The sequence below is a fragment of the Leptosomus discolor genome, chromosome 15, assembly GCF_034619465.1.
Source record: "Leptosomus discolor isolate bLepDis1 chromosome 15, bLepDis1.hap2, whole genome shotgun sequence".
NCBI lineage: Eukaryota > Metazoa > Chordata > Aves > Leptosomiformes > Leptosomidae > Leptosomus > Leptosomus discolor.
Window position 1 is genome coordinate 1127231 of NC_141405.1, and position 21813 is coordinate 1149043.

The 21813-nt window shown below is 43.2% G+C and overlaps 2 protein-coding genes across 3 annotated transcripts; both read right to left on the reverse strand.

Annotated features, from left to right (window-relative positions):
• Positions 1-1844: 1844 nt before the first annotated feature.
• Positions 1845-4974, reverse strand: COPRS (coordinator of PRMT5 and differentiation stimulator). Its single transcript, XM_086473866.1, has 3 exons — positions 4890-4974; positions 4045-4302; positions 1845-2014 (listed from the first exon to the last, which is right to left on the reverse strand). The coding sequence occupies exons 1-3, from the start codon at positions 4972-4974 to the stop codon at positions 1845-1847; spliced, it is 513 nt and encodes a 170-aa protein (XP_086329992.1).
• A 2946-nt stretch (positions 4975-7920) lies between these two features.
• Positions 7921-19155, reverse strand: UTP6 (UTP6 small subunit processome component). 2 transcript variants are annotated; one of them, XM_086473561.1, is made up of 19 exons: positions 19064-19155; positions 18880-18964; positions 18214-18255; positions 18032-18124; positions 17343-17390; positions 16453-16516; positions 15805-15923; positions 15135-15212; positions 14624-14705; positions 13471-13552; positions 12664-12845; positions 11760-11839; positions 11263-11340; positions 10941-11120; positions 10131-10211; positions 9201-9310; positions 9048-9114; positions 8678-8750; positions 7921-8110 (listed from the first exon to the last, which is right to left on the reverse strand). In XM_086473561.1, the coding sequence occupies exons 1-19, from the start codon at positions 19153-19155 to the stop codon at positions 7953-7955; spliced, it is 1794 nt and encodes a 597-aa protein (XP_086329687.1). In that variant the 3' UTR covers positions 7921-7952. The 2 variants fall into 2 exon arrangements, with proteins under 2 accessions (XP_086329687.1, XP_086329688.1); XM_086473562.1 differs by having other exon boundaries at positions 10935-11120.
• Positions 19156-21813: the final 2658 nt, after the last annotated feature.

The following is a 21813-nucleotide window of genomic DNA, read 5'->3' on the forward strand; positions in this document are numbered from 1 at the left end:
AATTTATATTTGTTAATATTGCACTTATAAATGCAAATCAACAATTTTACTCTAGTCGATGAGTCAGTGATAGTCACGCTCATAGTTTCATTCCTGTTTTCCCAGTTAGAGAGAGAAGCCACCACACATCCAAACCTGATAAGCGGGGCATAGGCAATTCTCACGTCTATTCCACAGAGTCAAGTGCATATTCTAAGTAACGCAGCACTCAGCAAGCTGCACTCTCTCTCTGATACACAGCTGTCTACAAAGCAAAAAACCAGGCCCCACGCCTTAGAGCACAGCCAGGGCTTTCTTGTTGCACAGGGAAAGAAGAGTCTGTTAGACTGTGCTTTCTGCTGCATATGTTCTGGAGGCATGCCAAAGTAAGTTTTGATGGAAATACCAATTCCTAGATCACTCCCTCATATAGGAATACAAGAACAGGCCCTCTTTCTTGCAACCTCGACACCAGGCCTCCACTCTTTACAATTGCTAGGTACTAAGAAGTAACCAGGAACTGCAAGGTACCAGAAGAAAAGACTCTTCCAAGCTCTCATCCTCTTCTGCTCTCTAGGAAAAGATTAAGCAAACATCACAGCGTCATTTACATCCTCAAACTAATGCGTAAATTATTTCAGTCTCATACATTGGATGATTTAAAAAAAAAAAAAAAAGTCTTCCAGTGGTAAATGTCAACTCCTCGCCTGAGAATAAACAAACACGGGTACTGTGCTCCAGTATCAGTCAGCGTCAAACCACAAACCCATCGAAAAGTTCTTGAGATAAGTGATTAATGAAACATGAGCATTAGTTGAAGATTATTGTTACTCAAGTGACCAGCCATTCAATCCACTTAACATACTTCGTTTGAGAATGTTTCCTTTAACTCCAAAGCAAAGGCAAGAAGGATACAGTTCTAGTCCCAGCTATTCTCTTAGAGACTTTACGGAGCTGTTTTGCGTTCCCATCTCCTCATTTGCCACAACAGAAACAACAAAACAAACGTATCAGCAGTATCAGGAACCTTAATCCACCACTGTTTGTATGACACAGAGATTATATACTGCAAGACACTATATAAGCACAGGTATTTTCTTTGTCACTACATGTCTGATGTCGCATGAGAATGTGAGACTGTGAGGATAGTATGTCCATATACAAGGTCTGATGTGGAGAAATCCTTGGGAGGCAGCCTGAAGCACCCAGCATTCCCGTTGGATGCAGCAGGCCCTTCTGTATGTCCACATGTGTGTTTGCAAAATGTGTATCCTGTATTTGTAATTCCTCTATACTAAATACTTAAAAATAAAAACAAAACAACTCGTTCTGTATTTGTCATTCATGGCTAATTTTGTTAAACACCAGTATTAGATATGGAATCACAAACCACAACAAAGAAATACAACAGAGAAGCTGGAAGAAGGAAAAGTTTTTAAAGCTATCCAAGTCAATTTGACAGCATCAAATGAAAAAGGAAGGAAAACTACAAGTTACATAGACATACAGTGAACAAAGACACACACATAGTATGTCAAAACTGGCAAAGCTTGGCAAACAAGCTGAAGTTTAGAAATTAAATACTTCCTCTCGAGGAATTCATTAGCAACAACAGAGATATATATAAGACAAACAAAAAGTCCAGAAACGCTCCTTACAGCTAGCACCTGCACTCTTGTTTCCAGAGGTCAAGCATGGTCGATTTCTAAACAGCTCAAAAGGAGTCTAGGCAAAACTTCGGAGATGTGTAGTATTTCTGGCCTTACGCAGCACTCTGCAAGCAAGCCAAAGGACTTGACATGACTCAATTGGTGAAAAACACAATCCAACTCAGAAGCCAAACTTAATTCTGACCAGGGTCAACCTCATTCATCAGCATCATCAAACTGGCCAGTCTCAGTCACTCTAACTGGTGGCGTAAAAGCAAGGCAAGCTGCATGGTGACAACCTGGGTTGTAAAATGAATCCTCTTGCCATGAGTATGAGACCAAAAGATTATTTTCCTGAAAGCTTCCACAGTGGAGATCAGCAGCATCTAAAAAAGGTCAAAGAAAATATTTAAACCATGGGAGATACTTAGAAAACTAGTGGTATAGTGCAGCACATTATTTTGCATCTTCCAGTTAACTATTTCAATTTGATCGGCCAGCATTCACGAATTAGACCTACAAACAAAGCAAACAGAAAGCTGAATTTGGCAACGTCTTCATTTTAAGGAAGGTTCTTGACACAGAGACAAAACATTTTTCCAAAAAGCTCAATGATATACCTGGATTCAGAACATCTGACACCAGCTCTTAGAATTCATGCAGTTCTACATTTTATCCAGGCATAAAAGGCTCATGCAACCATCACTTTTACTTCCCATTCCCCTTCCTGCTGTCTCCATAACCACATCCCAATGAGGAGCCCTCCAAACCCTTTAAGAACTGGGTCCCTGGACAGAATGGAAGGGTGGGGTCCTGTAAAAGCTAGCTCTCAACATTTCCACTAGGCTAGAATTGAACCTAATAAGCCTGTTATTTAACTAACCTAACAAAAATAGGGCAAAGTCCTTTAACAGAAGCAAAAGTTTTCTAGCCAGCAGATGCTGAAAGGATTGAGCAAGTGAAAAGCGCATAGTATGGGGCAGCAGAGGACCCAACACAGAAAATCCACGTGTCAGCCTTCCAGCAGCGTGGCCAAACGAGCCATCAAAGTAAGCATCGCAAAAAAGTTTTTTAAAAGCCGTAAAATGACCAACCAAGCAAGTTTTTTTATTTGTAGCAGTTAACAACTCAGACACCTGTACTAAGCATCCTTCACAAGCGCCTGAATCCCATAATCACAGCTTCCTCAGTTTGTGAGGATTTGAAGAGCATAAGATACAGCTAGGGATGAGTTAGCTAAATAAAGGAAGAGAACTTGTAACAGTTCTAGTAAAAAAAAAAAAAAAATTCAAAACATTCCATAAATTTGAGCAGATGAGAGATTAAAAGGAAAGCCCAGGATAGAAAAGAGGGAAACATCTGAAAAGGAAACAGTCTTTTTCTCAGATTACTCCGTGTGAAAAACCACTGCTATATTTCCATTTTAAAATCGGAATCAGTTCATAGGAAGGCTGCAAAAACTTTCCCACTTCCTTCTGTTATCAAACAATGGAACTTGAATACAACAGCCATTTATGGAATTAAAATAAACAGAGAATTGATATTTCCTAAGCAAAGAAAGGAGTTTTTGTATTAGTTACAAAAGACACACATTAATGAGAAGAAAATGGAAATGGTACTATTCTGCGTGAACAAAGACACAGCAGGTTATCAGCCACTGCTGGCTAAACTCCATCCACTTGTTCTACCCTAACATAGTCTGGGGCAAATGGAAGATCAAGACTCTCAGTTCAACACAAGTCACTGTAAAACAGTTTACAAACTGGAGGATTAAAACAACTCTAAATATGTGGATGAAACTGCTTCTGTGGCCACCTTTGTCCATGGGACTGATCACATGCACAATCACTTAAGAGGATAAAGCTTAAAAAAAAAAAAAAAAAAAACCAAACCAAACCAAACAAAAAACCTACCACCAAAAAACTACAGCAAAAGCCACAACAAACCATACTCAGAGACTGAGCACTTGTACCACTCCCCTCTGAAGAACTCCGTGCTCTGGAGGGACATTATGGTGTACAGTCCAGATGAATTTTCTTGGAGGAAAGGAAGAACTCCTTTTATTCAAAAGTGTTACATTCCTGCACTCTTCTCTTCTGCTTCAGAATAACAAAGATAACGCTACTGAGACCTAGCTTCTCCAGAGAAACTCGAAACACACATAAATTCTTCTCCTTACCATTCCACTCAATTCAATTGCTTAAGCAAGAGTTTCATGTGAACTTCACAACAGTGCCTTTAAACCCTGTATTTGACAACAAAATTATGCACTACAAATCCATGAGGTCAACAACAACAAAAAGCTGCTTGCCAAAATGGAAAGTGGAGTTATTTAAACACATTCTCCTGCAAAGCATCTACCTCCAATCATACACTAACCAAAACTCAAATGAAGCACAAGTAAATTTGTACTCACCATAAGGATCACATTCAGAGTCCTCCAATTCTTTATCCCAGTCCTCCGCCTCATACACAGAAGCAGTTTGCATCTCTGGAAAAGTTACAGCCTCGGGCATACTGGAGTCTTCACTGCCCAAGTCTTCGAGGTCAGAGTGGGTATGAGCATAGTCAACAGGAGAGCCACTGACATCATTCTCATTGTGAGAGGTATCAGATAATCCACTTTGTTCAGACTCATTATCAAGAACATTTGGAATACTCTTCAGTAAATGTTCTATAAACAACAGAAAGAGCCAATAGAGATATTTAGGAAATAAAGAGGAACAAATAAATGCTTAGCACACAATAATTCAGCCAGGTATATGAATGCACGTTGTGACCACTAATCTAATTATAATATATGAAATTCCTTATATGTGTAGTATCGCTACAGTATTGTTTCAGGTTTCAGATGCTTGGGAACATCAGACATAGGCTTGCATCACCACACTAGCCCAAGCCAGGATTTTCAACAGACTCTTGTTGGAAAATAACTGTTTGAACTACATCACAGGACCCAGCAGCCTTGTTTCACCACATTCACCTGTTGGTATTTATAAAAAATAGGTATGTTGAAAACCCACAGCTTTAGTTTACCAAAACAAAAAGGAAAAAAAAAAAAAAAAATATTTTTTTTGTAGTATTGATTAATTACTTTTGCACCTCAGCATACACAAATATCTACACGGAAACAATTCAGTGCAGGAACTGAAAAGGCATTTCCCATGCACGACCACAGAGTTTTAACTGTATTTCCTCAAGCAGAGTGTAAGTTTCATTACTCACCTTCTGCTTTGTTTTGCCCTAATATTTTAGGCTTACCTTTTCTGGGCTTCCACGTCATAGTTTCTCTCTTGTTAGAAAGCTGTTCCTCCTCAAAGCTTGTGGATTCAATGGCAGCAGCCATCACCTACAAGACAGGTTTAAAGAATTCAGTAGCACCTTTCACTGATTCCTCCAGTGAGGCTCATGCAACCTCGACTGCATTTCAGTGTTTCTGAGCCCTCGAGCCTGACCTGTTTGTCTGTTCCCTTGAATCAGAGGTTTCAAACCACACAGGCTTCCAATTCTGAAAGCAAATCTGCCAAGGGATGGCTCACCCTGCTGCTGCCATCAGTCAGCCGAGGTGGCAGCCAACGCAGAGCAGCCAGACTCCTCACTCATGGCCATAATCCTGCTGCCCCCGTGAGTTTTGGGAACAGGTCCCAAAACTGCCCCAAAATGCACCTGTTTGGCAACTGCAGCAGACTGTGAAAACTGCAGAGGTATTGAAGACACAAGGGGTGGAATGAGTACAAGCACCAAAGGCTATGTGATCCAGCCACCTCGTGGGAGCTGACATGCCAAGGAGGCAGGAGAGGGCCAGACCTCCAGCAGCCCTGCGGAGCCAGAGAACGATGGCGGATGCGCAGTTGGAGCGCAGAACGCAACGCCTCAACCGGTCTGATAGTCCCCAGAGGGCGAGGAAAGGAAAGGTGGGTTACCCCCGCCACTTCCACTACAATGAAGATACTTTTCGCCGAAGGCCAGCCCCGGCCCCGGGCGGTGGGCGCGGGCAGCCAGGCTCCCAGCTGCCCGCAGAGCCGAGCCGGGCTCGCCTCAGGCCGGCCCTGCTGCGAGAGGGGCCTGACAGGGGTCGCGGCCGGCGAACAAGCGCAGAGCGCCTCATACTTCGGGCGAGCCCGCAGCGGCGGGCCCCTTCGCCGCCCGCCCGGGCCCTGAGGGGGAAGCGAGCTGCCCGACCCGCGCTCCCCGCCGCGCAGGAGCCCACCACACCTGCCGAGGCGGCTGTGCCGCCAGCCGCGCCATGCCAGCCGGCGCTGCGGGAGGGTCCGGGCGAGGCGCTGCCGTGAGGAGACGTCCGTCTGTCTGTCCGTCCGTCCGTCCGTCCCCGCCCGCTTTCCCGCCCTGCCAGAGCCTCTCGTCCCCTCGGCGCCGGGCGCGGCAGCAGCGCCTGCGCTCGAGGCGGCCCGCGGGCACGGGCCCCGTCAGGCGGGCGGCCTCCGCCGAGGGGCGGCTGCGGCGGCACCCGGTGAGCGCAATGGCTGTACCTCGGCGCCCGCTGACCGAGGAGCTCGGTGCGACACCGGTCGTGAAAGAGGCGGGAAGTGAGGCGCGGCGGGAGCCTGCACCCGCAGGGCGAGCGGCGGCTTCTCCCGCCTCAGCCTCGGTGCGTGCAACGCTGCGAGCTCCCGCGTCCCTCTCAACCCGCGGAGACCACCGCTAGCTGTGTTTTTCGAAGGCGTAACGTGTAACTTCTTCCATTGCTACTGGAAATTGTGTGAGTGAAACAGTCTGCCTTGAGGGCAGAAGCAAGCAATAAAAACGACTGGAGAAAAAAGGCAGAGAAATACAGACATATGAGCTGTAAGAAAACACATTTACACTCATAAAGTTGCAAATTAAATAGCAACGCCTGTCCCGGGTCGGTGGCTTTTTAATCTTGCCAAAAGATAACCATCTCCTTCAGACCTAGAAGCATGCCCAGAGGGAGTACGAGGAGATGGGAAGCACCTGTACCCAACAGCTCTGGTGGGTTCTGCGTGAACAGGCATCAGCCAAACGGGCTTTTGGCAAACATGTGTCACTCAAAGGTGCTGCAGGTAGCGAAGTGAGTGGCAAACTAAAGGAAAAGGGCACACTTTCAGAAATGGTGGAGTCATCAGCTTTGCTGGACTTGAAGAAAAACCCAAACAACAATAACAAAAAAAAAAATCGACTAAACTTTGTGCTTAAAAGCTTTTTTGTTGTGCAACTGAAGAGACAAAACAAGTGATTCGGGGGAAGCAGTAACATAATATAGGGCAGACAGTGTGTAAGAGGAGTGATTACTGGGAGGACAGCATGATCCCAGACACACACAGGAGATAGCCTGGCTAAAAGCTTGTGAAAGACAAAGCAGGACATACTTCAGATGCCACAGAAGGAGCAATCTTAACAGACTGATGCTCCAAACCTTGTTTCCAGCTAAACAAAAGTTACTGGAATTTGTTGCTTAAGAAGACCTGCAGTTTCTACTTGCGTGAAAAATCTTAAAAGAAATAATTCTCTGTCTTGTCATTATGTCACTATTCAGTCACTGGGAAATTAGAGGAAGAAACTATTGCTGCATATTCCTCTACTTTCCGTAGGCATGCTCTATTGGTCTGAGGATAGGATTTATACTGATTTAAGGGGTTTGACATGGGAAAAGGTGGCTCTGCAAACAGCCAAGGAAAACACTGTCTGAAAAAACAGTTACCCATTTTTCAGGCATCGTGGACAGAAAGTGTAGATCAGAACTTTTAACTGCAACATCAGGGACATTTGTAACAAATCTCAACTCCCCTCTACATTTCATAGTCACTCTCAGAATTACCAGTGCAAGGTGGTCACAGACGTTGGTTTTCATTCTGAAGAGAGATGATGTCAAGGCTAGGAAACAATATATACTGTAATTTTACAGATTGTTTCTCCAGTGTTCCACTTTTCAATATTCAACTTAGTAAGCTACAAAGATCTCTCACAGGTGTAGCTTCCATGGGGCTTGGGTTTTGGTTTGGGGTTTTTTTTGCATTTATGTGCTGTGGTATTACCTTTCTAAAGCGTAAAAAGCTGACACATTATGACTACTCTATCTGAATGTTTAGGCAGGAGGAAGAGTTTGCTCTCAGAAGCCTCAATGACAAACACCTTCAGGGACGTGCCTTTGCTTTCTCCTCTAACTGTGCACTTGAACTTGCCCCTGGCAGAAGCAACACTAGAAACAATGGCAACGGGGCAGATTCTTTCTTTTTCACATATGCAAGAATGCAAAGAAGGTAACTTTACTAAGATCCAGGAACATAATTCACCTTTATATAAAGAAGTTAAAAAAAAATGTGCTGTCATGTTGTAACTAGTTTTTCATAAATGTCCAGTTTGCAATAAAGTGTATTTGGAAACAAAGTCTTCCACCAGGTCTCCATGCAACATCTTCATGGCTCGCCAGTGAATGCTCCCACAGTTTTCTGGTTTGCCTTGGGGATGACTGAGCTCCTCTTTGATATAATCAAGCCAAAGATCTTTAAAAGAAAAACAGAAGTTCTCGTTAGATTTTGATCGGATATTACTTAACAAACATACCAAAGCTAACCTAGAAACTCTCTTTTTCTAAGTGCCCTTGATGTTAACGCAATGAGGTTTACTTTGTGAAACAAGCCCCTGCCCCTTGAGGACCAAAAGCCTGGGTTCTATTCCCAGCAGGAACAGGGATATCTTACAAAATAATGCAGCAATAATTGAGCTGTTTATTTTCTTAAACGGAATACCATGGAAATCTTGATTATAAAAACACAGCTCCATACTGTTCACAAATCTGAATTAAAGGTGATACACATCTATGCCAGCCAGTGTCACAGCCTTACTTGTAGTAGTTCTGCTGAAGCAGAAGACACTGCTGAAGACACTGTGAACAATGTCCCTGGACTGAAAGTGAAGGGTCGCTACAGTGTCAGGCACTTAATGGCACAGAAGAAATAAGTTCCACTCTGCATGACCACAATCACAAGGGCAGAACAAACAGCTACCTTTGAAAAGGATGGAAATAAAGGAGGCAGCACTGAATGAATAAATAAATAAAATCCCCTTACCAGAATCTGTTGAACCAAACTCTCTTAAGGCACGTTCATAGTATTCTCTCAGATGAAGCATTCTGCAGGGTTCCTAACAAAGGAAGGTATTAAAAAGCCATTTATTTTTTACAGAAGCGAATCTGCAGCTTGATTAGATTCTTACAAAGAAAGAGAGTCATGGTAATTACACGCGCACACGCACACTGCCAAACACTAGTTACCATGGAACTTGGTTTTGTCTACATGCTATGAATCAACTTCAGAAGACAAATATGAACTGATCACAGACTAACGACACTACTCATAAGCCCTCTGTTTCCTATCTAAATCCAAAGTTAGAAGTGTATTTTACAAGTACAAGGCACTAATGAGATACTCAATAACTTACTTGCTCCTTTTCTATTTGGATCATCTTCCTGAAGAAATCAAGTGAAAACGGACGATTTTCACACAGGCTGAAGTAAAAACATAAGTAACATTAGACTTCAAGCCTTTTAAGATATGCCCTAGAACAATCAGGTTTTGAGGTTTTATTTGTCACCTGGTAAAGAGTCTTTTAACTTTCTTATAACCACCATTTCTGTAAGTCCAGTCAAGATACTTTTCTTTCATAGTCACAGATTCAGCAGGAGTTGTGGCATGTAAGGATCTCTGCAAGTTTAGAAGAGAAAAAAAATAAAATCCAAACCAACAATAAGCTACAATTAAAAGGCAACAAGGGAGAAGAAACCAAATAGTACCTTCTCCCTAATTAGGCATCTGACATAAAGCAGATCCTGTAACTGAGACAAAGTACTGGACAAAAGCACCCCAAATGTCTGAAAAACAGCATTAGGTAACACATCCAACATTTTTCAAATTAAAATATTAGTTGTAACCCAAAATACATGTCTCCTCCAACATTCCATACAGTTGGCAACTGGCATTTCCCTAACATCCTTCATGCAGAGGATTTCACAATGCTCTGCCAACAACTGAATTCAAGCTTTCACCTGAAATACATGTTTAATGTTGTAAGTAAGGGGGGGAACCCAACCACCCAACATGCCAGGCAAAGAGGAAATGTTTTGCCCTAAGATATTTAGGGAATTTACAGTGACATTAAAATCCCAGTTTTGTTCTTGAGTTTTCTGCAACAAGGCTGACGTTTTCACACAGATTGGAAAATTCTCTTTAACATGTCCAGAAATAGAGCAAAAATTCTAGACCACAAAGTAGAAGAAAAGAGTCCATCATTAGTTGTGCTTACAAACATCTGTAAGTCCTAGAAGCATGGGGACAACATTTGTGCTTCTGAGCCTATATCCAACTGATTTTTGGTAACATACACAGTTTGACTTGAAATTCTTTGACATCAACACATCCATGAAGGAACTGCAGTATAAAGCATTTGTTACACGTTCCATCCACACACATTGTTCCCGTTTATTTACACACTGTCATCAAAAGTAGATTTCTATTAGCTGAGTACCTGGTAGAGAGCTTCTGTGTCTTCCTTGCTGTTTGTGCCTTCACTCCATTCCACCCAGAGGGTCCACAATGGCAAAGTGCCCTATGAGGTGAGCAGATAAATCAAATGGTTGAAATACAGCGACCTCGATTTACAGACAGCAACACATCCACTACGTTCTGTACTACAGCTGCCGCAAAAAATGTCCTTTAGACATAGCTCTTAGAAAGACAACTTTGGACTGCACACTGCAATCCCTTCCTGCTTCCTTCCTCACTTACTTTGTCTACATGCTAGTATACAAATACTGCTTAGCTGAACAGCTGCAAGACATGTGGCCAGGGATGAGAGACAAGTTCTTCTGCATCACGGAACGCTGCAGTACAAAGGTAACTTCTGAGAACAAGGAGGAAAGAAACAATCACCTCCTTGTTTCCTCTCCTCACATCTTGTGCCCACGGTTTGAAATAGAACAGTAAGAGAGCACACAGCTGTTTCAAGGCTTGAAATACCACATACAAACAATGTATCAGGATAATGAAGAAAAGCAAACACATTTTTCAAGACACAAGTATACCAGCTGACTGCTAGAAGAGTAGACAAAGTGTCACCTGTGAGCATTCAGACTTTAAAACTGGGAATCTGAAGTGAATTTACAGTTCTCTAATACTCCTGAATGCAAAGTGCACATGAAATGCCAAGTTCTTATTTCTGACCTTAGGAATGGTTAGGGACTTTGACTGTCTTGTAAAGGAAAAAAACCCCTCAAATAAGTATGAGAGGTTTCCAGCCCAAGATTCATGCATGCAAATCCATAAAACCAGCACAGACCTTAGATTCCACGTGCTTAACGGCTTCTTCAAAACACTGGGTCACATCATCACGCTTCAGCTGGATCAGCACCTGCAGCCTCATCTGCCACATTTCCACTGCCAGGCTGAAGCGCTTAGTTGCAGCTTCTGCAACCTCCGTAGCCTTCTCAAAGAGGCTGGACTCCAGCAACAGTTGAATCTAAAACCCAGCAGACACCTTGTTAGAAAGCAAGGCCTTGATCAAAATATTGCCCGCCTTTTTATGTAGTCAAAAGGGCAAAGACAGGCATGCAAGCAATGCAGGACAGTCTCACGATCTATTTTTCTGTGTCAGCTCTTACCCATTGCTTATAGAGAGCTTCTGGAAGCAAACTGGATTCATGGGCTTTGTTGAACACACTCAGTGTCCTCTCCAGCCTCTAGAAACAACAGAGAAGATAAAGAAAATAAGCATTATTCCTGCATATATCAGATCCTAGCATTCCAAGGAGCCCAGTGGATTAGTGTATCAACATGTCACTGAAATTAAGTGAGAGTTACGTGGCCAATGCTTTAGGTACCTGCATACATTCCAAGATAAAGGGGAAACCTGAGCATTTGAATTACACTTCTTCCTTAAAGAGCAAAAGAACAACACAGTGTTATTCATGTTCAGGCAGGCCACATGTGAGTCTGACAGTGAAAGTGATCTGCTCAGATGGAGACTAAATGATTTTTAATGATGGCCACAAGTATTTCTGATAAATTGTCAAAATATATTTGCTCCTTGTCTGATAGATTACAGAAGCCAGTAAAAATAGGAGTGATTTGTTACTATGATTTCCTAATAAGCTTTTACCTTTTGCTTTAACTCTTCACTGTTGGTTTTCCTGTTACATCTCTCTAAGCAAAAAGTAATGTAGCATTTCCACATGTCCTCTGTAGAATCAAAAGCATAGTATCACACTTTATAGAATCACAAGAGTACGCACAAATTATTTGTCTTTAAGGAAGACAGAGAATCCAAGCACTACATGTTAATACCAACTTTGTTTGAAAATGTTGTATTATAAAAGAGGCCCTACATTTATAACATTAACATTTAAAAACAGCTTCCCAGTATAAGCTGCAGCCAGTAACTGTCTAAAGAGCATCAGGCTCTTCGTTCAACTGAGGCTTCAGCACATGCTGTCACAACTGATGTTCAGTGCACCCTCGTAGTTTTCAACAGGCCTGCAAGAGTGAGGACGCTCCCAGGCAGTCAAGAAAGTCCTTGTCTTCAAAGGCTACATAAGCAGCGAGTTTGAGTCCACTCCACAGACAGTCCCCTTGTGAGACTCCTTTGAGTAAGGCAAATGCCAGATGGTGAAGTTCCACTCCACTGGCAACTCAAAATCATCGCTTACTCCCAGGTAGCCAGAAATACACTTGAGTTCTACAGGTTTCCTTTATCTAGAAATTTTTTTTCTGTTCACAACTCCCAAAGCTCTGGTCATCTGTGGGCTTCTATTCTCCTCACTGGTTAAATCACATTAATGAAAGCAAACAAACAACAAAAATCACTTTCAATTAAGCAGCTCCTTCAAGAGTGCACTGGAAAATAACTCAACCCATAAAAGAAATCCCCAAAAGGTAGCGTCTAAAAACCACGTGCGTCTCTTAGGTATGGGAGAGCCCGCCAACGCCTGCTTCAAAACTTTCACAGTATACAGTATGCTAAAGTACTGGGGAAAAAATGGTTAAATGCAGGCAGAACTTGTCACCTGTCGGGACTGCTCTCACAGCCTCTTCAAAGACTGCACAGCATCGTTCCTCTCTCTGGGTCATTTCAGACACTTTTCTTTGTTTCGTGGTGTGTTCTGCGGACTGCAGGGACCCCAGCTCCAGCTCACGACGGGCCATGTAGTCCCACGTAAGAGGATCATCAGCATACTTGGTCTGCAAACTGAACACACCATGTCTGCAATACCCCACAACCGTCATTCTCCTTTTGCAGTTGTGTTTGTAGCAGTGTAATAACCCTTCTAGAGATGTACTTGATTTCTAAGTAACCAAATACCAGAGAAAAGATATTTACCTTTCCACAAGAGAAAGACAAAATCTTAGCCTCTTTTTTTTAATTTAATACGGATATTCTCCAGTAATAGCATGGACTAGACAGGAGGCTTTCAAGACAGAGCCTTCTTTCGAGAGAACAACTGAAGAAACTAAAGATGCAAAAGAACCACAAAGTACACTAGGAAAATCCACAGCTCCTGCAGTAAGTTTACAGAAACTAAGTGTTATTGGGCAACAACTGTATTTTATATCTAAATTCCCAGCAGCTTCTCAAAGCCTTTCCTGAAGTTAGATGTAAGTAACCTTTACTAAAGAGCACTCTTGCCTCATGTTTTGGTTTTTTTTAAAAGATTTGCCATAGGCCTCAACATCCTATTTCCCTAGAGGAACAGCCTTCAGTTAACCTGTCAATCCACTATAAATTAGAGAAGTTAATGAGAACATGTTTTATAAAAAACAAAACAAAAAATAATAAAAAAAAACCAACCCCACAACACAAAATCCCACCTCACCTTTCAAGAATTTCTTTTTGCAAATCTTGGGTAAAATCAAAGAGCTTTGCAATGGAAAGCACAGCCAGATGGAACTCAACACCTAAATTTCAAGAGAAGAAAAAAAAAACCAAACCAACTATCAAGTGTAGTATTACATCCGTTGCACACTTCGCATTTCTGAATCTTTGCAAGCTTTTGTCAAGACACAGATAACATTTAAGTGTCTCCACAGGCACCCTTTCCTTTTCTGTAAATCTCAGTGTTATACCTACGGGATAAGCCGTAGGTTAGGATGTTGACTGCCTGACTTGGGACATTGCTGATCGTCCACACTTGGGCCAGACCTCTCCAAAGCTGCACACAATATTTGTCAATGAATCATATCCATCCATCTCGTATCTCCCTACCTTATCCTTGAGAATGCCAACTGACATAACCTGACATCACTAGTTCACAGTGAATCCCTATCAGCCATTACTCGCCTCCTTATTTTTAGGTGCTTACAAATCATTTGTATGTCTATTTATTCCACTGTTTCTCCAGGAATTTAAATTAAACCATCTCTTTCTGTAATTTCCTCTAATGTCCTTCTCCCCCACTACTTTTCCATGGTTTATTTTGCCCACTGTCTTCCAAAACACACCCACCTGTTATGGTTTCTCAAAGATATCTGCTACTACTTTGAAGTCATTTTACCCAATTTTCTCAGTAAAATGGGTGAACTTTACCAACCCTGATTAATTTAAAATCATCTAACCTGTTTTGTTACCAGACTGAATTCTTACTTCGTCACTAGCGCTAGCTGATTCATTCTGATCTCGTGTCCACCAAACAACAAAGCAAAAAATTCTGTAATTTTTCAGTAATTCTGAACTGTCCTCCCTTTCTTTTTTAAACAAACAAGTTTTGAAACTGTAAGCCCAGCACCTCTGCCACATCAGCCCAAAAGCTGTTACACTGGAAGAGGTGTCAGCCTGCAGAACAGTTATGAAATCAGGACCATCAGCACTATTAATTTATACTTTGGCATTATCCAGGTTCTACTGAAGAAACAGTGTATTTGAAAATTTATCTTAGTGTGTACATTGGAGCTAGGTCTATCTGTATTAGCTACTGGAGAGTTATTGGTAACCATTTTGCTACTGAATAAGTACAAGAAACGTTAAATCACCTTTAATTTTCTGAGCAGCATCCCTGTAGATTATGCGAGCCATTTCCCCATTGAGAATCTCTTCAGAATAACTGAATTCCCCCTGCAATATCAAGCATAACATCGTTGAAAGAATCGTTTTCCTTTCTCAGCTACCATTTTTTGAAAACATGGAAAAAACATCAAAAGATACTAATGTTTTTCTTCATCTAAATCTACCTTCATCTATTTGCACAAGTCAACTATAGAAATAAGAGTAAGTTTAACAATTCCTTTCCAGAAATTATTACTAACTTTCAAACTGGGGGATGTAGCAAGAGACTTTACAAATGTAAACAAAAATCAACACATGAAGTATTTGAGCTGAGCAGCATCCAACAACTGAAAAGCTTCACACAGCCACAGGACATGAACAAAAACTTTCTCTAAGCTGTTCTCAAACACACCATCAATACAGATCCCTTGAAGCTACGCATTCAAATGTGCGATACGCAAGCAGACAGTATCTCTTAATTAAGTGTAGCTGACCTACCAAGTCCATCTTTGCTCGTTCAAATGCTTTTTTTTCCTTCCTCTGTTTTTCAGCATGCATCAGCTCCATTCTGAAATACTGCAAGAGAGAGAATAAAATGGAATTTTCGTGGAGGTGGGGATAAATCATAAAATATCTAAGTCCACAGACATGGTAAAACAAGCTCCACCTGAGGAGCTACAAATCAGGACTTCGTCAACATCCCACATATGTCCAAGAGCCTTGTTTTTTAAAGGTTTGTGCATATAGCTATCTGCTCTACATATTTACTCAGAAATTTCCCACATGTAGAAATTACCACTTTCTAGTCACTCTTTAAACCTTAACTTGCCCTCAGAGAAAAACACATTCCCTAAGAAAGGCTAGGGGTGCCAGATCTAATCCAGAGAACTATGGCAGAGCTTACGGTACTTTAGAAGGGAATTCTGATACATTTACCTATGAACAGTGTAAAAACCTCACTTTGCAAGCATAAAAACAGGACTAGCTAAACAACTGAAAAATGCTACCAGTGCAAAGTTTTTTGTTTTGTTTTGACCCTTTCTGACATTTCCCCACTGATGGGGAAACAAGTTTTTTGCAGTTTTCTCAGACGGATCTGACAAATACGCTGGACTGATTTGCTCCGACCGATCAAATAACGGGTCATAGAAAGACCCCAGGAACTCACTTCTTGATAAAGCTTTGGGCACTCTGGATGGAATCGCAAGGCACGAAGGAACAAGTGCCTAGCGCTTTCTGACGAGAGTTGTGTCTCCATTTCCCATTTTGCTGCCATAATCCACAGTGCTGTAACAGATGATACAAATAAATTCTTTTTAAGGCAAAGCAAGTGGCTGGATGTGAGAACCCACTTTGAAGCTACTCTCCAGGATGCACAGGTTGGTTTTGTTCAATGTACCCACCCCAACATAATCCATGAGCTCTGCAACAGAGTAAGTCTGATTAATTCCCATGTAAAACTGAGTTAAAGGACTAAAAGCTAAGCAGATCCAGGAAGTTTTACCTGGTACTGGTACCTTCAAAAGCCACAAAGCAGGTGCAGACACATGTATTCAGTATCTCCTACCTCCGAAACATCTACCTAGCCCCAAGTCTACCTGGGAAATAGTCATTCAGACCATGGGGACTCCCACTTCAGCTTTAGATTGCTCAGCACAATCCCTGTCAGAGCCCTTGTCTCTGAAGTTGCAGCAAGGCAAAGAGAAGAAAGTATGAACTTTTAGCGCAATAGCTTGAACTGAGATCTGCAAGAACCTAAACCACTAGATAATCTATGCTCAGCCATTTATGCAGCACTCACCATTGTTTTATTTACCTGGTTTATTGGAATGAATGGCCAACATGGAAGAAAACACCTTACTAAGCTGATGTTTTGAATTCTGTAAAAGAGGAAGTTTTGTTTTACCCACTCTAGTACCAAACTGGACCATCAGCACCAAAGTTTCATTATGAAAGATTACAAGTTGTAATGCAATTGTACTGGAAAAGACACTTCTCTGCTACTTTATCTTCAGTAAAAACTTTCTCATATTTGTTCAACACTGACCAGGTTTCAAACATTACCAGATTAGATTAGCATAGTTAGCTCACACATTTCTGAACTACATCGCTAACACAAACGCTGCCCAAGTCACAAACCCACAGTAGTCTCACTGACCACTCTTGATGTAAAGGCTGCATTTTTCTTTGGCCACTTGCATTATATGACAAGGTCCCCTTCTGCAGTATAGAAGGACAATGACTGAATGCTAATAACGTGAAGACTTGCACAGGTAAGCTTACAAAGTACAAAATTGCCAGAATTACATTTTTCAGTGTAGCCACTATTAGAAATGTTGGGGGGAAAAAAAAGAAAAAAAAAAAAAAAATCACAATTCACAGACAGGTGATCCAGTCTTTCCAGAGAAGTTATAACCAGTATTATGACTGTCCCACACCAAAGGGTACTCCAGATTCAATGCAATCAGCCTCACCTTTGCCACCTGCAAGCATCAAATTTCATACTAATTCATTGAGTCAAATTCTGTACTTACATACATCAGTGACAATCCCAAGGCGCTCCAATAATACTATCAAAATTATTTCACTATTACAACATGTAGCAGTAAAGCTTGTATCTCTGTCTTGTAATTCAAGTTTCAGATGCCTGATTAAACACCAATCCACTATCTCAACTCAGATAAGATTAGCATTTTGAAAACTCACCCACTGCTTGCAAAATGCAACATGTGAAAGCCAAAGCTGGATATCTTCCTGCAGGAAATGCAAGGGGGAGAGAATCAACCTTACAATAAGGCAAGCACAAAATCACTTGCACATTGACAAGCAAACAATAGGCTCTTGGTACAAAGACCTAGCATACAAAGAGAAGGAATTTTGAATCTCAAACTCCCTTTTTATCCAGATCTTCAAATACCTGCAAAACATCCAAAGAAAACTAACCCTCCCATCTCAAGATACACCCTCGCAGCTTCCCCAATCAAATCTGTGTGACACTGAACTCAACAGAGCTCACTGTAATGGCTCCTGAGGCACCTCATTTAGGTTTTACCATTGGATGTATCAAAATAATCTTTTCCTAAAGCAGCTGAAAGTTGTTCTCATTAGGTTTCTAGTCCTTGGAAGCAGACAGACCAAACTCACGTTGCAATACGTGGCTCTACAGTTGAGGACTAACGACTCAGGAAGGACAAAATATTTTGTGTACAAAAACCATCCATCTGATACAAATGATCTACTTCTAGGCTACTGCTAACTGCAAGACCAAACGTCCACTTAGTTTTTCTACTACATTCTTCTGTATTATTACAAATATTTGGGGGCAGTGGTGTCATGATAATTCTACATACCAAAATGGCATTTTCCAGCCTATCAGCACAAATAAACAAACTTACTTTCCATTTCCCTGTAGCACGGTTGAAGACGCTATGGACTCTCTGCAGAATAGAGTTCTCAATTTCATCCTTCTTAAACGAATATCCAATGCGCTAGGAGCAGAAAAAAAGAAGTATTCATTTTGTTGCAATAGAAAACTTGGTACAAAGTATTTTGCACTCTAAATAATTGACAAACTTACTGCTCTTCTTTTCTTGATCAGTTCCAGCAGATTAATTTCATACTAAAATGAGGAAAAAAACAAACAAACATTTAAAAGCAAATGATGAGACACAGAACAGTAAGGGGAAAAAAAAAAACAGACCAAGTTTTTTATAGCTAACCAGGTGGACAATAAAAATTACATCCTGGAAAACATAAGCAACAATTTTTCAACCAGATCACTACATTTCTAAGGCTGAAAGTAAACTTAAGTATTTGTACCACACGTGGTATTTCAGACTTGAGCTGTTAGCACTCCGCATATCCTCAGAATCATAACGCATAAGCCAAACTTCTAACGCCACCAAAAAAAGTTAATTTCACTTAATTAGAACTTGCGCAGCACATCAGGGGTCTCTCTGCACCCCTGGAAAAAGAAGAAACTGTAGGAAAAAGTCACAAGAAGAAAGAAGACCCTCTCGTCCCAAAAGCAGGCACCAACTCCCAGCTACGCTTCATGCCCTGGTGCGCCTTGATGAAGAGCCTCCGCCAATAACCAACAACATGAGTGAACACGAGGGACCAGGCGGGAGAGGCTGAGGCGGCAGCAGCCCCCTCCGCCGTGGGTCACTACTAATCACTCGACTTCGAAACGAGCTGGATCTACCACGTAGGCGAACACGCTCTGCTCATCAGTACAGCCTACCTGGATATAATTAATAAAATCCTCCTTCCGGAGCGCTCGCCGCTGTATTTTGTACTCCAGCGCCGAGGCCTTCCTCAGGACGGCCCTGCGGGAAGGGGAAATCAGCGAGCGGAGCGAGCCCGGCCGCGCCGCCTGCGCCAGCTGCCCCCCACCGGGCGCCCAGTCCCGCCGCCGTCCGCCTCACCTGACCTCCCTACGCGTGAACAGCCCGACCCGCTCCAGCTGCTCCAGCTCCGGGACGCGGTCCTCCAGCCGCTGCTCAATGCGCTCCGCCATGGCTGCAGCACCCCAAGGCCCTCAACGTGCGCCCGCCCCGACCCGGCGCCACTTCCGGCCGCGCCCGCCGCTCCGCCCACCGCCTTCCGGGGCCGCGCCGCTCTGCCGCCCCCTGCCGGCCCCGCCGCCCCCTGGCGTGGGCGGGGAAGTGCGAGAACCCGGCGAGGGGAGCCCGGGACGGGAAGGCACGAAGCACAAGCGTCCCGGCGGCTGCTCAGACTGGAAACCGGTCCCGAATATAACGGCCTTGGGGTGCGAAGAGTCCCGTGGGTACGAGGGTAGAGAGGAGCGATGAGCGTTACCGTTTCGAGAATGCAGAATCGCTGGGGCTCTTAGCGGCACCTTCCCCACCCAACGGCGATGCACGGCACCGACCCACGCTTGGGTGAGGGGACGTCAGCCCGGAACCGTTGCGACCACATTGCTTTGTGGTGGGATTCCTCCCAGGATAAATGGCTCTTCCCCTCTCACGCGGCACCTTTCTTCTGAGAAAATGAGCAATAAAACCAGGTGACGGGACATTTCTGTGTCTGAAAGGAGGGAAGTCACAGGAAACCAAAAAAATGGCACTGGGAGATCATTTTTTTTGTGAGAGTTGTATTGTCCACAGCAGTATCTTCTGCTTTTGCTCTGAGTTGCCACTGACAGCACCGGGCTGGTAAGAGATGGAACCACACCTTCAAACCTGCTCTGACCTGTTGCAATGATTCCTTCCTCCTGGAAGAAAAGGCAGGAGCTGTTTCTCCGAAAAAGCACTGGGGGAAGAGGCCGTGGACTAAGAGCAAGAGTACTTACAGCACTGCATTTTTCATATGGAATAGTCAAAAAAAGCTGTGGGTGATCTTTCCCTTTTATTATAGTAGAATGGCTTAAAATAATAAGAACCTGAGCAATTGAGTTCTGTTAAAAACACACACGAGACAAAACACTTCAGAAAAACAGCAGTCATTTTTTCTACCTGTTATGACTTGGATTCATGCTGGTTTTTCTCAATGTTGGGTGTCAATTAAAAAAAAAAAAAACAACAAACAAATGAATTCTTACTGGGAGAGGTTTAGCAACCTCTCACTCTGACAGGAAATGTGACACTGCTTTCCAAGAAGTGATCAAACAGGAAAGCGACCGGGAAATGGAGAGGCACCATCCAGTCAGAAGACCAAGAACTACAAAAGACTGAGTTCAGAGCTTGGCGGCTGAGGCAGCTCTGAGTCACAGCTGCCTCATGCAAAGGGCCCACCCACCCACGTCGCAAGGACAGCAGCACTCCCCGACGTCGGCTGTCCACCCCGGAGGCTCCCATGTCCTACGCTGAACCACCACAGGCCATGGGTTTGCGTGTGACGGCGCTATCGATTCACCTTCACTCGCAATATTCACAGCAGAACTGGGCAAATCCAGCAGCTGCCTCAGAGCAGCTGAGCCATCCCTGCGGCGGATAGAGGAACGTCCCACGGCGAGGACAGCCGGAGGGGATCGGCACAGCCATCCCAGCACAAGCCGCCCCGCTTGTGAGGCAAGGCACTCAGTCTGTCGGGACCGACCCTTCAGTGTGTTCACCTCCCACGGAGTGTGGCTTTCGGTAAAGCGGCACCACAGGTAATCCTTCTCAAAGCGGGCGTGTAAGAGTATTATTTGTGATCATCAGTAACACTTATTAATTGTATTGGGTCTGACTTTTTTTGAGATGCACCGGCTCAAACTGGTTCTCACATAAGTCCACAGACTCTACTGAAATAGTACTTAAGGAGGGCTACACTGGGCACGAAAAGCAGCATTAGCATCCTGACTCGCTAAGCAAGAATGGGATTGGAATTACTACACTTGATCATTTGATTTTGTTTATTTTGATATTTCTGCATCTGATTGCATGATTTTATACTATAAAAGCATCCTGTATTTAGAGCTTCTCTGTCATGGCGCACTTGGATCACGACATGTAAATGAGGACGCCACATGCAGCATAGGAGCGCAAAGCGTAAAAGGTAAGATGTCAGTCATTACCTGGAAACCTCTGGGAAATTCTGTCTTCTTGCTCTCCTCATTCTTTAAACACCAATTTCTCCTTTGGCTGAAAACCAGCAGTAACTGTGAGAGACACAAACATAACCAACAAACTGCAACTCTCTGGTTGGTCATTCTATCATACCGTTTTGTGATCCACCTGCAGTGTTCTGCCACCTGCAGTCAGTCAGGAACTTTGCAACTCAAAACCCACCACCAAACAATCCCTGCCTGTTTTAACACAGGTGACAGAGCGGTGTGTGCACCCTAAGGGGCAACGGCAACCTCCACCTTGGGTTGTGCCTCCAGGAGAATTCAGTCCCACGCCACACGTATCTTTGACACATGTGAGAGTTACTCACGTACTATCCACATACCGATAACAATGTGTGTCCAACGATGCGTCTTAGGGCATTAAATCCCTTGTTAGCACTTGTCAAAGCACCACAATATCACCCGATAGAAGCATATAGGCACAGCACAAACCACTCTGCAGGACCCATCACTGTGGGACTCGAAGGAAGAAAGAATGGTCTGCGCCAAAACAATAGACTCCCCAAGTTTCTAGTTTAGGGGCTTAGTATTTCCCACTCAAAACCACAGGGTGAGTAACAATAAGGTTTAAAATATTGAAGTTGTTGATGACCTCACAGGATT

Bases quoted from the DNA above. Each gene is read 5' to 3' on its own strand.
- COPRS (XM_086473866.1), bottom strand. From the start codon at position 4,974: ATGGCTGCTGCCATTGAATCCACAAGCTTTGAGGAGGAACAGCTTTCT. The intron at 4,303-4,889 runs GTAAGCCTAAAA...TGTTGTTTATAG, and splicing joins GACGTGGAAGCCCAGAAAAG to AACATTTACTGAAGAGTATT. The intron at 2,015-4,044 runs GTGAGTACAAAT...GACCTTTTTTAG, and splicing joins CTCTGAATGTGATCCTTATG to ATGCTGCTGATCTCCACTGT.
- UTP6 (XM_086473562.1), bottom strand. From the start codon at position 19,155: ATGGCGGAGCGCATTGAGCAGCGGCTGGAGGACCGCGTCCCGGAGCTG. The intron at 18,256-18,879 runs GTAGGCTGTACT...TCCTCATTTTAG, and splicing joins ATTTTATTAATTATATCCAG to TATGAAATTAATCTGCTGGA. The intron at 11,840-12,663 runs GTGACAAGTTCT...TTGATTCTACAG, and splicing joins TGTGAGAGCAGTCCCGACAG to AGGACATGTGGAAATGCTAC.